Below are 14,689 nucleotides of genomic sequence, written 5' to 3' on the forward strand. Positions count from 1 at the left end.
AGAGCCTGCTGGCAATGCATCCTATAAGCTTAGAAACACCGAACTTTGCAACAAAATGAAGTATGCTCGAACAAACGTACTAAAATTTTCATATTTTCACCGTATAGTTAAGCTTTGGAATGATTTATCATTAAATTTAAGGAAATCTGACTCTATAAATACTTTTAAGCATGACCTTAAATCGATCTTGTTCCATTCCGATCAATTTCTATAACCATCTTTTTTTAATATTTGTATTTAGATTTTGATTTATGTTTTAGGTAACCTCTTTTAATTAGGAATTAGACTCCTGTTTAGAGGTTCTCGTACTTTTTTGTATTAATGTACTTGAACTGAAACTATTAAAATAAAGTAAAGTAACGTAAAGTAAAGCGAGCTGTCGCTTTATTACAAATCCTTTCATATTTCAGGTAAATAATTTTTATACACTGTATACTGACATACCTCTCCTTTCCTTCCTTTTTGATGTCAACTTTTTTTTTATTAAGACACAAGTAGCGATGTGGGAAAGTTCAGCACCCATTTAGCGGTTGGAATTGGAGTGTTCTGATTGGTCGATTCAACTTTTTTGCGGGAAATTCGTACGTACGTACGCACAGATACGTGACACCTCCCTATCTGCGGACCCTCAGGAACCAGGTTAGGGTCTTTTGCGTTACCATGCTGGATAAAAAGATAACGGTGAGGAAATTCAAAATTCAAAGAACGACGTCACAGACACATGACACCTCCCTGTCTGCGGATCCTCAGAAAACAGGTTAAGGTGTTTTGCGTAATCATGTTGGAATGTCAAAGTTGGGGGTATTACAGAGACCCAGGCCCCCCATGGTCAGAAAAAACACCAGAGGAAAAAAATGAAATCCATCAGGTTTTAATGACTAGGATATAAGTATGTACAAGAAAAAGAAAAAAGCAAAGAAATGTCACACTATGTTCAAGAAGAAGACGGTACCCCGCACACGCAACCTAGTTTATTATTACCAACGCTGATTTGGATGTGGCCGGTAAATGAGATGATCCAGAACACAATCAACCCACCCGTCGCATCCGAGTAGAGTCTCTTTAAAGTCACCTCAGTTCTGCAGTGTCACTACTCAATCCACACACAAAAGTTTGCCGCCTCGTACGCGCACCCCGCAACTTTACAGATTAAAACTCGAGGAGCTCCCCGAAGGACATGTCATCGAAACAGGATGAGTCTGCGCGCATGAATTGCTCGGAGTTACTCCCTCAATTTGAGTTACTCAAGTTGCTCGGAGTTACTCCCTCAATTTGAATTAGTCAGGGTTTTTCTTAGTTACTCATCGGTTGCTCATTTGCGCATGAGTCGCTCGTTTACTCATGGGTTGCTCATTTGCTCATGAGTTGCTCATTTTACTCATGCGTTGCTCGGAGTTACTCCCTCAATTTGAGTAACATGCGTTTCCTGGGCACTTGTTTGGTCTCCCTTGACTGAAAGAAGCCGACTTTTTACCGTTCGGTTCCTGAAGTTTGCACTGCCCCACACCGCTCTTGCTCAAAAACTGACCACATTTGTATTTTGGAAAAAGAAAGTGACGAGCTAAATCTACGTATTCGCTTTTATTATTTGATTCGAGACCATTCGTAACACCCTATGTTCAAAAGGGAGTTTCTGCAAGGGTTTCATTCGGTTCGAGGCGTGTGTGTCCGTTGAGCAAAGTGGGAGATCTCTCTGAGCTTTTTCCTCTTTTTTCGATGGCATAGCTTTGGTCTCCCCCTGATTTTGTCTTTGTTTTTGTGATAGTACTGTTTGACATACGCTTGACACCGAGCTTTGTTTCCGTGGTAGTATTGTGTCCTCTTGGCTTTAATCTTGTCCTTCTGTCTGCAGGCGAGGGTCGTTCCTGCTGTCATTTCATCCACTGGCTTTGGTGAGTTTGCGAGGTTGTTGGAAACGCATAGACCAAGAACCTGTGGGAGACACAACAATGGCGGACATTTGACATTTGAGGATGTACCGCTCTATGCTGCCTCGGAAGAGAGAAGTGAAGAAGATGAGGAACGAAACCAACATGAAGAGGAAGAAAAAGACTCGGACTCGGACATGGTCATCGAGTCTGAGGATGAAGACGTTAGTGACAGGGAAGTGGATGACCAAGATCCCTGGGAAACTCTGCGCGAAGAGGTGGAAGAGTCACTGAGTTCAGTCTATGGCAAAAACGTCAACAAGTTCTTGAAGGAGGGGATCTCTGAAACGACAGTTGAGGGCAAAGCTTTCAATGCCCTGTTACCCGTTTACAGAAGAAAGTTGCGGGGGCTGTACTTACACTACCTCCAGTGGTTTGAACGTCTAAAGCATGACCCCGTCCATAAGGACGTTATGAAAACCCGACATCGTTTCATGGAGGAGGATTCAATGGATGTTGAAGAGGCTACAGACGCAGCTGTGTAGAGACGGAAATTTTTATTGAACAGGATGTTCCAATCGCGTCCCATCCCCACGCAAGATAAAGAAGAAGAAAATGATTATGATGATGATCACAACTGAACGGTTTTTAGGTTTACACTGCAAGGTTGTTTGTGCTACTTTGCATTTGTGTTTTGAATGCATGGGTGCTCAGGCCTCCTCATTTTGTGAATACGAACACGCTCAGAGACTTGCACTTGTTTCACTTTTGTATTTTTACTTGCAATAACCTATGGACACAAAATTGGATAAACTCTCCAAATAGCTCTTTTGTTTTTTATTAAGTCGTTTCATTCGTAAAAAAATCCTATTTTTGTCTTGTTGTAAAGATAGCCTCGTTTCCAATTTTTTACCGTGAGGTGTCTGGGTCCCTGTGACGTCATCCTTTTCAATCAATCCTCGTGTGTGATGTCATCCCCTCTTGGCCAATCCCGTGCGGGACGTCTCTCTATATTTTACAACCCTCCTCTTTTCACCCTCTTTTTACAACATGGTCGCCCGCTGAACAGATCTTCGCCAATTTTTTTCATGTAACCCAGTGATGAGAAATGTTCATTTCTACAGTGAGGTGTCAAGAGCTCTTTTTAAAAAGAGAAAAAAGACACGGGACTGCCTCGGAAGGATTCCTAACGCAAACTTGGTGAATGAAGACGAAGTTACCTCTCGCTGGTCGGAGTCTCAAAGAATGGTTCGATTTCAAAAGCAACAGCTACATTAGCGCCATATCCAAAGAAAGAAATGCCGCCTTCCAATGCGTAAGGATACAATCGAAGCGCTCTGGAAAATCTATGAAAATCAAGCTTGCGAGCGTTACTCAAAGCTTAATAGGGCAAAAGAAACTGATGCGTGTATAACGGCAGCCGTAGTATTGGTCAACAAAAATGGTATTCTAAAATCTTGGCGTGAATACTGCAAGATGATGTTTCCCCCAGTAGAACAACACCATATGGTACCCTTTCATGATCAATGGGTGAAAAAACAGATTACGGACAAAGACAATATTGAAAAGATGAAAGAAAGATTGGTTGCTGGAAGTATGTCATGAGAAGGTTTTTAAATAGTTGCGGGAGGTGGGGGGTGAAGGGCGCGTGCGGGGCTTTTGTCCACGTCAACACCACTTGGTATATAGAGAGTTACCCGAGCCAGAACAGTCAGTTTGTCATGAGCTTGGAGAGGTGCTGTAGACGTATAGGAAACAGACCTCACAGATCTTACAACTTCAGTTGGGTTCTCCATCAAAATTGTCGTTAGTGCAGGTTCGTTCGCCACCTTCTCAAGAAAGCAGAAGATCTCGAAGTCCCACTCCGATACAAAGACAATCGGACTACAAAAGAGTGACATGACACTGGAAGTGTGCTATCGACGCTTGGACGTCCTGCTAGATCGCTTGTTGTGTTTTTGTTGCATATACGAAAAGGATCAACTGCCCCTCGAAGCTTTGGTGACTTGGGAATCCGATCTGAATTGTAATGAGTGTCGCTACCTCTTCCGATGGGCCGACGATCTCAAGGTCTCTCTCCAACCCTCGTACGACATCGAAGACTCTCACTCCATCGACAAAGAGGATCCACCTTCTCGATAAAGTATGCCTAGTAATCGACCTAGAAGGATTTTGTTTGGGAGACCAATTTCTTCCCAGGGAACTTGGTTGGTGCGATTGGACGGGAAAACACAGGGAATCGATTCACTACAAACCCTTCGTGCCTTGGACCAATTTGTCCGCCAAGGACTGACGTACCACATACCACTGCACCACGTACGTCCACGGTCTCCCATACTACCCAAGAGAATCCTGTCATGTGGCCAGTAAACTGTTCGTGGACGTGTGCCGTCTCTATCAGTACTACAAGACCCCCGAATGGTTCACGTTGTCCCACAAGGGTGGTATCGAGGGCATCTGGTTGACGACCTGGAAGATCTCTAATCTCGATCTAGAGACTCTGGGATGTCCTAAGTTCGATGACCTACAGCGTATGAGTTCTGTAGGTTCTTGCCGACAACACGAGAACCCTCTACAGCTTTACTGCCCTCAAATGGAGTGCTACCACTTTGTACAATAGATATGCAGTCAAAGTGGATTGGACCATGATACCTGCTACATCAATCACGAACGGACCCAAAGATTTCTAGAAGCTCAGAAGCCCAGGACCTCTCTCCTCCCAGCACTTCCCAGTACCAAGCGATACAATAGACACTTTCGATTTTTTTTTGCAGAGGCATGCACTTCAACTCATGCTGGTAATTATGAAGAACTTGACAGACGAAAACTTGGTTTGCACCCATCTAGTAATCAGACTGCGAATTTTAACATGTTACTCCCAATATCAAAAGATGAACTATGTGAATAGCAATCAGAAACACGGTCGAGTTCGAGTGCTTAAGCAAGAAGTTTACAACTCCTGAATTACAAACTGAAGATAGAGCGTCATCCTCTGCAGATGATGGCTCTTCATGTGAAAATAAAGATACCAAATCACTAACCAACTTAAAAAAAATCATTAAAGGTAGAAAGGCCAACATTCACTGATCATTTGATAGCTGAAAAAATGTTCTTTAATTCAGATTGTAGGTGGAATCGAAGGCATCCCATCATGCATCTGCTAGAGAAACCTTGAATTCTGAGCTCTATGAAGGACAAACAGAACTGCGAAATGTACGGGAAAGGGTTCACAGTAGCGACTGTGACACAGTTATTCTATAACAAGGAAACACTGGTGAAAAGCATGTTTTTCATGTCTGCAGACATATTCGGTTAAAAGATCAATAAGCTTGAGAACCATACAAGTCGCAAACAGACTCACTCCTTAGCACATGAAGTGCAGCAAGTTATCAACCTTGACAACTCGCTTTCAAGCACACATCAGCAACCAACCTCGCCCCCAGGATCTCTCTTCTCTGCCTCCTTTGCCGTTGAGGAGAAAGACAATGGATAACGGAGGCAGACAAGAGAGACCCTGGGAACGAGGTTGATCAGCAACAAGCTGTTCAGCTGCGGCTCTCGTGAAAGTCGATTCCATTAATTATTAACTAATGCAATAAATGCGGCCGAAGATTCGGAAAGCTATCGCGTCTTAAATATCACCGAAGAACACACTCCAATCATTGTTTACACGTTAAGCACATGTTCTCTGCCATACTAGCAACAGACCGCACAAATGTAATATATGCAGGTAAAGAATTTACTCTTGCTTCTTCTCTCAGCACTGACTAGCGCACTCATGCACCAGACAAACCACAGCATCCATACTTTTACGAAGTAAAGAACGCGTTTAAAATCCATTACATCTCCTCTCATCAAAATTGAGAAGACACCTTTGAGGAAAGAATTTCAAAACGAACCAGTCCACGTTTGGTCACATTAAACATACTTATATAAAATGGTTCTTGAAATGAATGGTTCATAGAGTTTCCCGCCACTACTCCGGACGAATAAATATATAAAGGTTTTCCTTTCCAGCAACCTTCCTCTTACAACTCGAGAAAGGTCCCTTTAACAGTTTTGTTTTCAGACGAGGGAAAAACGAATTGTTTCTTATAGCAGAGCACCTAATTAACTGAGCAATTAATAAAAATTCAAACGAGGCTTATCTTGTTTACTTTAAAAACATCACAAATGTTTGCGTTAACAAAGTTTATTAAGGTGTCAATATTGATTTTTTGTTACAAAAATACATCTTTCTGGCAGCTATCGGTGTCTCATACATCCAGGCCTGACGTACGCTTTTGTGAAAGACATAAATTAATTTGCCTTTTATAAATAAATTCTTTACAAGATAAATCCATTAATTAGCTGATTTTTTTTTCTTTAACAAAAAAATTGAAACAAGAAATTAAGGTAACGCATGCTAGGAAACCTGAATTTCAGTGGCTAAAATGTTCAAAGAGCCAATGGCAACAACTAGAACTTACAGGAACTCCAATGTCTGCTATCACAGGATACTACACATCCTTGACTTCATTACTGCACATCCTTTTATTTTGTTGTCTGATGCTACTGCTACTTTCGCTTGTGATGAACTTTGCGACATCTCTTTTTCTTTTGGGATAGGTTGATCACTTCTTCCAGAGTTTGCTTTTCTCTTCGAGTCACTCTTGTTGTCATGGTCTTCTTTTGCTCCCTCTGAAATTTTAAAAATGGCATCCTTAGTTTGTAGAAGAAGAAGAAGCCCGGGGACCTCACTAAATAATAAATAAATAATAAATAATGAGTCGTTATTTCATCAAAAGATAAAACTATTATGTTACAATAATACGGAAGATAAAAACTATGATAAAAATATCTACATATATATAAATATTAAAAAAGTATGTCATTACAATAAATGGACCTTCAAAATCAACCTATTTACAGGTGTTCATAAAACGCTCTGTATTAATTTTCGGGCGTGCGCAGCCTTTTTTCTTAAGATTATGTACCTAAGTCTTCTAGACAGGAATGATATCTTTCAGTTGGTGGCAATCCGTTGATATCAATTTCTTTAAAATGTTTTGGTCACTGGAAACTATAATGCTCACGAATCGAAGGCGATCGAAGTTCGGCCTGGACATTAAAGATGCATCAAAGAAGTAAAGCGAATTGAAGCGCTAGGCCAGACTAATTTGAACTGTTGGAAAACCAAAACACTTAGCTTGCAAACAGTTAGCTAGAAAAAATCTGGCCCGGGTCACTGTGGACAATCAATCGTAGACTTTGACGTGTTGCTGGTCTCATCAAAGTCGCTCATTTCCAGCTCCTGTAATTCGCTTTTCGCCTCAGTTTAAAATGTAAAATGAGCTCTAGCTGTCTAGAAATTAATCTGAACCAAACAGCGTTGATGCTTAGAAAGAAACGTGTTTAACTTAATTTACTCACGCTATCCAGAGAACCTTAAATTTTGTTAAAACACGCAGTTGTTTTATATATTTTTATTTTTTGTTGTTTTGTTTGTTTAGGAGAGGACGTGAAACGAGCAATCGTGTGGAACGAACGTACTGACAGAACAGAGCCATTGTTTTTGCTTATTGCAATACACATGCAGCGCTGTTTAATTAAAGGAGTTCTCGTTTTCGTCGTTGATACAGGTCCTAAGCAACATTCTCGTTGAGCAACTCTGAAATCTAGGTAAAAAATAGTGATAAACACAAGAGAATAAACTTTAAGGTAGATACGTTTTTTTTTACAGGACTACCCGTATACTTTCCCGGTATCTCAAACAAAACCAGTAGTGTTTCATGAGCATAAACTATGTTAATCCTTGTTTGAAAGGAGTCACAGCGTAAAACAGTATTCCAAACGTTTGACCTGTGTTTCAATACCGGGCAACATTTCCTTGATGTAAAAACTAAGCATCCGAACGTAACACAGGGGAGCATTCAAAGGAAATAAAGAGTATTCATGGCTTCTGTTCGCTGAGAATACGCTGCCAAGAGCCGTACAAGCACTAACCTTCTTCTTCTTCTCCCTTGTCCTCTAGTGCCTTCCAGTTTTTCCTGTTATCCAAGCACCCATTATAAAGTGGTTTCAAACAAGGCTCCAAATCATAAAACATCTAAATGAAAAAATCCAATTTCACTCAGTGAAAGCCCGTTGTGTTATTACGAAAGAACAACAGGTTTAAACGATTTATTTGTAGCCGTCCTCGGTAAAATCTAAGAGGGCATTTCACGGTTTCGAGGTTCAAAACTCCTTGCCATTTAAAGGAACACCAATAATTTCGATTGGAAGGTCAAGCCGATGATAATGATTGCACTTTTCCGATTCAATTGAACTGACCTTCGTTAGGACAAGTATTTGTACGTGAAATTTTCACCCTAAATTTGCGTCAATCGTTAAGCGCCAACAGAGTGTCATTGCAACATCGTTAAAACTACCAGTGCCATAATAAATCCGAATTTATGAAGAAAATTCAGTAATTAAAAAAATATAATATGAAAAACGACTGAGTGTTGACAACCAAAATCAACGTATGCGACCGAGTTTGATCACCAGAAATTTAACTGCGGCTGCTTACTTGTTCTTGTTTTGGTTTTTGGTTGCCGCTGTTCTCGTTGTTTAGTCTAAAAATATCAAGCAGCCGTAACAATAAAATTGAATAATAGGGAATGGTTTAAGCAGCTACTCACACTGTACACTGGCATGCAAATGAAGTCAATAAAGCCCACTTGCATCTTGGGTAAATCATCTTTTTTCTTGCGATCCATCATTGGCTGAAATTCATTGACAAATTACAATGTTAACGAAACACGACAGACATTGATGGATTGCATTTAAGGTAAGGTAACATATAGATTTCTGTCTGTCATCAGATTTTATCAGCCCCATAAAATATTATTAGCTTTACAAGGCCCATATTGATATCAGTTGTACAACTGAAATGGTTACCCTGTATAAATATTATAAATAATAATAATAATAATAATAATAATCATAATCATAATAATAATAACCTCACCAGAGCACTATCAGTAATGAAACAGATGCCAATCAGTTTGAAGACATCGAAGAAGCAAGCTCATTTTGGAGGCAAGTGTGGAGTGAAGGAAGAACAGGAAACAGAAATGCTACCTGGCTTGAGGATGTAAGAGAGGCAATTAATAAACATGTCCCACCACCATCAAATGAGAATTTTGTCCTTGAATCAACTGAAGCAGTGAAAACTATCATGAAGAAAAGAAATTGGAGCGCTCCTGGGCCAGATAGAATCGCCAACTATTGGTGGAAGAAAGCACTTGCGCTGCATGAGGGTGTGACCAAATCGTTCCAATCCATCGGCCAGAGTCCTTCTGAATACCCCATGTGGTTTGCCGAGGGAAAAACGACGTTGATCCCTAAGCAAGGAGAATTTTCAAGTAGCAACCAAAGACCAATTACCTGCTTGAACTCTATGTATAAGTGGTTCACATTATGCTTATTAGGACCAATGGATTGTCACCTAAATGAATATGGCCTAATGGAGGGAGAACAGAGAGGCGCCAAATCAGGATGCAGTGGCACTGTTGATAACCTGCTCATTGATAGAATGGTCACACAAGACTGTCACAGAGGGAAACGCAACTTGAGCATGGCCTGGATTGATGTCAAGAAAGCTTTTGACTCAGTTGACCATGAATGGCTTGCTGTGATGATGATTCTACACAGATTTCCAACCTGGCTGTGCCACACTATCGAGAGCCTGTGCAACAGCTGGAACACGAAAGTCGTCGCAAAGACGAAGCAGGGGATAGAGAAGTCTGAAGTGATACAATTCAGACTCGGCCTCCCTCAGGGAGATGCATTGTGCCCCAGGTTGTTCACCCTGTGTATGAATCCTGTGGCTTGGAAACTACGAGCTTCGGAGGGGTACAAGTTGTCCAAACCCTTAAGCACAAAGATCACGGATTTGCTGTATATCGACGACCTTAAGGCGTTTGCAGCGTCAGAGATCAAACTCAACAAGGTGCTGAAGTCAACCAAGAGTGCGATGCAAGATATAGGCTTAGAATGGAACCCAAAGAAATGCGCGACCGTCCATGTAAGGAGAGGCGTACAGGTGAAGGATGAAACCGGAGTGCAGTTGGATGACGGAGCAGTACTGACAAATCTAAAGGAACGAACTTATTACAAGTTCCTGGGAACATTAGAGAACCTAAAACAAGATGACAAGTTAGCTCTGAATGTTGCAGCCAAAGAATACCTACAACGCATGTCAGTCATCTGGTCAAGTCCACTGTCAGATCACAACCGCGTAGCTGCATCGAACCAATTTGCCCTTCCCATACTGGGGTATCTAATGTGGACCCAGAACTGGCCAATAGCAGAGCTTAGGCAAATCGACAGAGAAGTTCAAAAAATCCTCGTTGAGAGCGGCGGCAAACACCCCCTAGGCTCGACAGCATTACTGTACCTCCCGAGGGAAAAGGGGGGGGGCGGGGGGGCGGGCTGAAATCAGTCGAGCAAGAATACAAACTCATCAAGATAAAGGCTGCTCTGAAAGTCTACAAGAACCTGGACCAGACCATTGCAGTTGTGAGAAAGTTTGAAGAAAGAGCAGGTGAGGTGGGACACCATTCATTTTTAAAGGATAGCATGAATGGACCTTGAGCACCCGTCACCCTGCATCACCCAGGGGGGAGTAACAATCACAGACAAGAAGACCAAAGTTGCTTTGAAGGAAATTGTAGAAAAGCAGAATACGCAGGCTGTGAGGGAAGAGAGGTGGCAACGAAGGCTACACACAAGTAGGTGGGAGGATGAAAGTCTGAGTAAAGTAGGCTGCTTTGCTTGGCTTAAGGACTGGACGTTGTGTCCGTCTAACACCGTTGCAGGAGTGATCGAGCTCTACGAGCAACTATTGCCAACACGAATATATTACAGTCACAAGGTGCGAGCCCGACCAGCTACTGAAGTGGCATGTAGGCTATGCAGTAGATCAGCAGAAACAGTTCAGCATATTCTAGCTGGATGTCCCACCTTGGCCCAGAACAAGTACTTGGAAAGGCACAATAACGCCTTGAAGATCCTGTTCTTCGAGATCCCGAAGGACGCAAACCTTATTGACAAAGTCCCACCATGGTTCTCCCAAGTAAAACCCAAACCAGTATATGAAAACGACCAGTTTCAAGCCTACTGGGATGTCCCGCTCTATGCTGAGCACACCGAGGTGAGAGCAAACAGAATCGATGCCCGTTTTATCGACCACCAACAGGAAAAGGTGATAGCACTAGAGATGAGCTGTCCATGGATTGATAACCGAACAAGTAAGGAAGAGGAGAAGACAGCCAAGTATGCCCCCCTAAGATGGGAGATAAAGCGACAGTACCCTGGGTACGATGTGCAACAGTACAACATCATTATTGACGTGCTAGGTGGATGGTCCACAGACATGGAGGAGGGAATGAGGAATTTACTCGGGTCAAGAGTGAGAACTAGAGGAGTCCTGCTAAAGATGCAGAAATCGGTCTTATCAAGCTCTCTTAATATTGCCCGCACTTTTAAAGTAATCACATAAACTTTACGAGCAATATAACACGAATTTCATTTCAGCAAAGGATATTATTGTCAAAAAAAATATATATATATGTATTATTATTCTTTTTTTTTATTCTTCTTCTTTTTTTTTTTATTTTAGCGGTCACTTATTTTATATTTTCACATAGTTTAATAGATTTAAGTGGATAATACTTTTAGAAAGATATTTGTAAATAGGACTTGAACATGGTGTTTTTAAGGAGCTCCTGGGTTACGATTAACGCCCCAGGTAGCTTTTAGGTATTGACATTTAAAACTTTCAAACTGTCATAATAATAGAGCGGTTTTCAAATGAGTGTCGTAAAACCAAAACCAAAGTAATTACTTTGGCCAATCAAAAAGGACGGAGACAATCCAGTAAACCAATCAAAACTCAAAGTAATTACAAGTAGCCGACACAAAAGGCGGGAAAATGTGCACGCGCGAGCCACGATTGGCTTTGGTTTCACCTCTGATTGGTTGAAAAAGTGGCGCGAGAACTTTGAACCAATCACTGAGTGAAGTAGATGCAAAACCAAAGTAATTTGCTGATTACTTTCGGCACACAATTGAAAACCGCTCTAATAATAATAATAATAATAATAATAATAATAATAATAATAATAATAATGATGATGATGATGATGACGATAACAATAATAATAATAATAATAATAATAATATTATTATTATTATGATTATTATTATGATTATTAAGCTTCGCAGTGTGAGAAGATTATTTATAATTACGGAATGCAATAGCTATGTTGAACTAAAATGTGTATAACTCACAATTGGTTCTGAGTTGAGTTGAAATCTCTCAATGTCGCCTTGCTCAAAAAATTCACTAGCTACCAATTCTGCCACCTGTCGACAAGAAACAACAAGAATGCTAGAAGGGACAAATTGCCTTTTAACGGAAGATTGTGCGAAAGACGACGTTTTCAGACGTTAGCTTTGGACACTTTCCGCGCTCGGAAATCCTCCTCCACTCGAATACACTTTCTACTCTTCTGAGACTCCAAAAGAACATAGCCCCATCTCCACCCGCACCAAAAAAATTCCCTTCCTCTCCTCATTCAAAAGCCAGTTATGTAAAACACCTGGCACTGGTTTGCAGCATGCAGCTTCGGGCACGGACTGTCACAAGCGTCCATTGCATATACTCTAGAGAGGGGAGACACTGTAATGACTCACCTTTTGCTGTATTCCCCATGGTTTAGTAATGGCTGCCACATCACATGCTGTCATCATCATTGCTCGTAACAGTTCCCTGTTGTTCGTCACACTCCAGTCAGTCGAGTCACTATGAACGAGTTTCTCAAAATTTCCTCTTTTCCTGTTGATGTTGACAGAAGTGACGCCATGAATACACGCAGAAGCCCACCACAGACAAGAAGAAAGAAAAAGAAAGAAGAAAGCATGTCACACTTCAAAATATACAAAGAAGTTTCGTCCACAAATAGCCAACGCTAGTTGAGGCAGGCGACCTAATGTTACAGCAATCTGTTAAGTATTAACTAAATCACTCTTTACAAGATGTGAATCGATAGGTAACGGAACTAACAAACTGTTGACTTACTGGAAGTAAAGAGCAAGATCTGTGGACAAGATAGCATGTTCCAATATCTTGATAGTCATACGGTAATCTTCAGGGGACAAATGTTCAAATATGTTGTTTCCCTGGAAAGAAAAGCACGGCAAATCAGCACCATTACATGACAGACAATAATGACAGCAAATAAACTCAGCAAAAAGCCGAAGAAAGTGTGAGAGACAAAGCCATATTAAGGGAACATTTGCTAATAACAAAAATAGAAAATTTGTCAATTCGAAGTAAGGCGGTGAACAACACAACTACTATAGCTGTGAAAGCGACAGGAAAACAAAGAATACCCTATATCCCTCACTACGCTGACTTTACAGTCGTCGTCATCAAATTGTAACACGTCCCCAAGCCGTGCCGCTTCTTAGCCATTCTCGCTTGGACCGTGCACCGGTGGCTCAGTTGGTTAAGCACCGGGCTGTCACGCGGGAGGTCGTGAGTTCAACTCCGGCCGGACCAACACTCAGAGTCTTTAAATAACTGAGGAGAAAGTGCTGCCTTTGTAATTACATCTGCAAACGGTTAGACTCTCTAGTCTTCTCGGAAAAGGACGATAAACCGTAGGCCCCGTCTCACAATCCTGTGGGACGTAAAATAACCCACAAACTTGTCGCTAAGAGTAGGGCACGTAGTTCTCGGTGTTGTGGTCTGTCTTCTTTTGTGTATCATGATTGGGAGAGTAAGAAAAAGGGGCCACAGTAATTGGCGCAAGCTGTTGTGGCGCTCTGTCATCTTGACTGGCAAAGTTAATAAATTGGCTTTGTCTCACTACGTGAGGTAACCCGAACCCAATCCAAAATATCATCAATCCATCTTTTCCTTGTTCTGCCTCTAACACGGACACCTTCCACAAATCCTTCCAGAGAAAAGTTGTTGACCTCACTATACAGTATACAGTAAAAATTATTTTTAAAAAATGCACGCAAGACATGCACACAGAAAAATGCGATCAGACATGAAATGATCTTAATTACTGTGATGCCACATCGGCACTCGTGCATCGACAGTAGAAACGGAAAGTAAAATCAAGGTATTTTACCTCTGAGTTGAGGATCATGATCGAGTGATCAAAGTGATGATGCTCCATAGTTGAGGTTCCATAAAGCTGAGCCAGTGGTGATTCAGTCCTTTTTATCAACAGAAGATCAAGAAAGGTTTAATTGGCTATAGTTTCATTCCAATGATCAAGCCTAACAACAAACAATTCATAAGCCGGGCAATCATACTGCTACATTAATTTGCGCTTTGTTCTTCATTTTAAGGATGACCTGTTCCTATTCCATACCCTTTTCCCCAAGAATTTAATTTTCGTTTGAAATAACAAATAAAGTAATGTATTTATTCACTGGGCTTGTTCTTTTAGATGTATGTCGTTCCACCGACTACCGAAACACATAATTTGAATGCTCAGCGTAGGGTTTACAGTCAACTCCCTCTAAGACGGACACCATCGTGACCGGCCTCAGCTTCCGTCTTAGAGAGGTGTCCGGCTTAAAGAGAGTCGTCGTAACATGACCCCAGGAATTTTTAGATAATAATGCTGAACCTGTGTTAAGTGAATACGCGTCTATTTAAAGTTTGTTTTAAGTTATTTACTTGAACGAAACCTACCTGTTTTATATTACAATACAATTCGTTGTCAACTCCAAGTTATTTTTTGAATGGGACAATGACTGATTTAATATTAACT

At 41.2% G+C, this 14,689-nt stretch overlaps 1 protein-coding gene across 1 annotated transcript in view; it reads right to left on the reverse strand.

The window, feature by feature from the left end:
- Window positions 1-6,064: 6,064 nt before the first annotated feature.
- LOC138007060 (cGMP-specific 3',5'-cyclic phosphodiesterase-like) overlaps window positions 6,065-14,689 on the reverse strand; it is a 104,245-nt gene continuing 95,620 nt past the window's right edge. The window contains exons 16-22 of the mRNA XM_068853750.1: window positions 14,039-14,126; window positions 12,976-13,076; window positions 12,591-12,732; window positions 12,186-12,260; window positions 8,531-8,614; window positions 7,854-7,956; window positions 6,065-6,548 (exon numbers count right to left, since the gene is read on the reverse strand). Of these exons, the coding sequence (XP_068709851.1) occupies window positions 6,358-6,548; window positions 7,854-7,956; window positions 8,531-8,614; window positions 12,186-12,260; window positions 12,591-12,732; window positions 12,976-13,076; window positions 14,039-14,126 (784 nt within the window). The 3' untranslated portion in view covers window positions 6,065-6,357. The remainder of the gene's footprint in view (window positions 6,549-7,853; window positions 7,957-8,530; window positions 8,615-12,185; window positions 12,261-12,590; window positions 12,733-12,975; window positions 13,077-14,038; window positions 14,127-14,689) is intronic.

This window comes from Montipora foliosa, chromosome 6 (genome assembly GCF_036669935.1).
Source record: "Montipora foliosa isolate CH-2021 chromosome 6, ASM3666993v2, whole genome shotgun sequence".
Lineage (NCBI taxonomy): Eukaryota > Metazoa > Cnidaria > Anthozoa > Scleractinia > Acroporidae > Montipora > Montipora foliosa.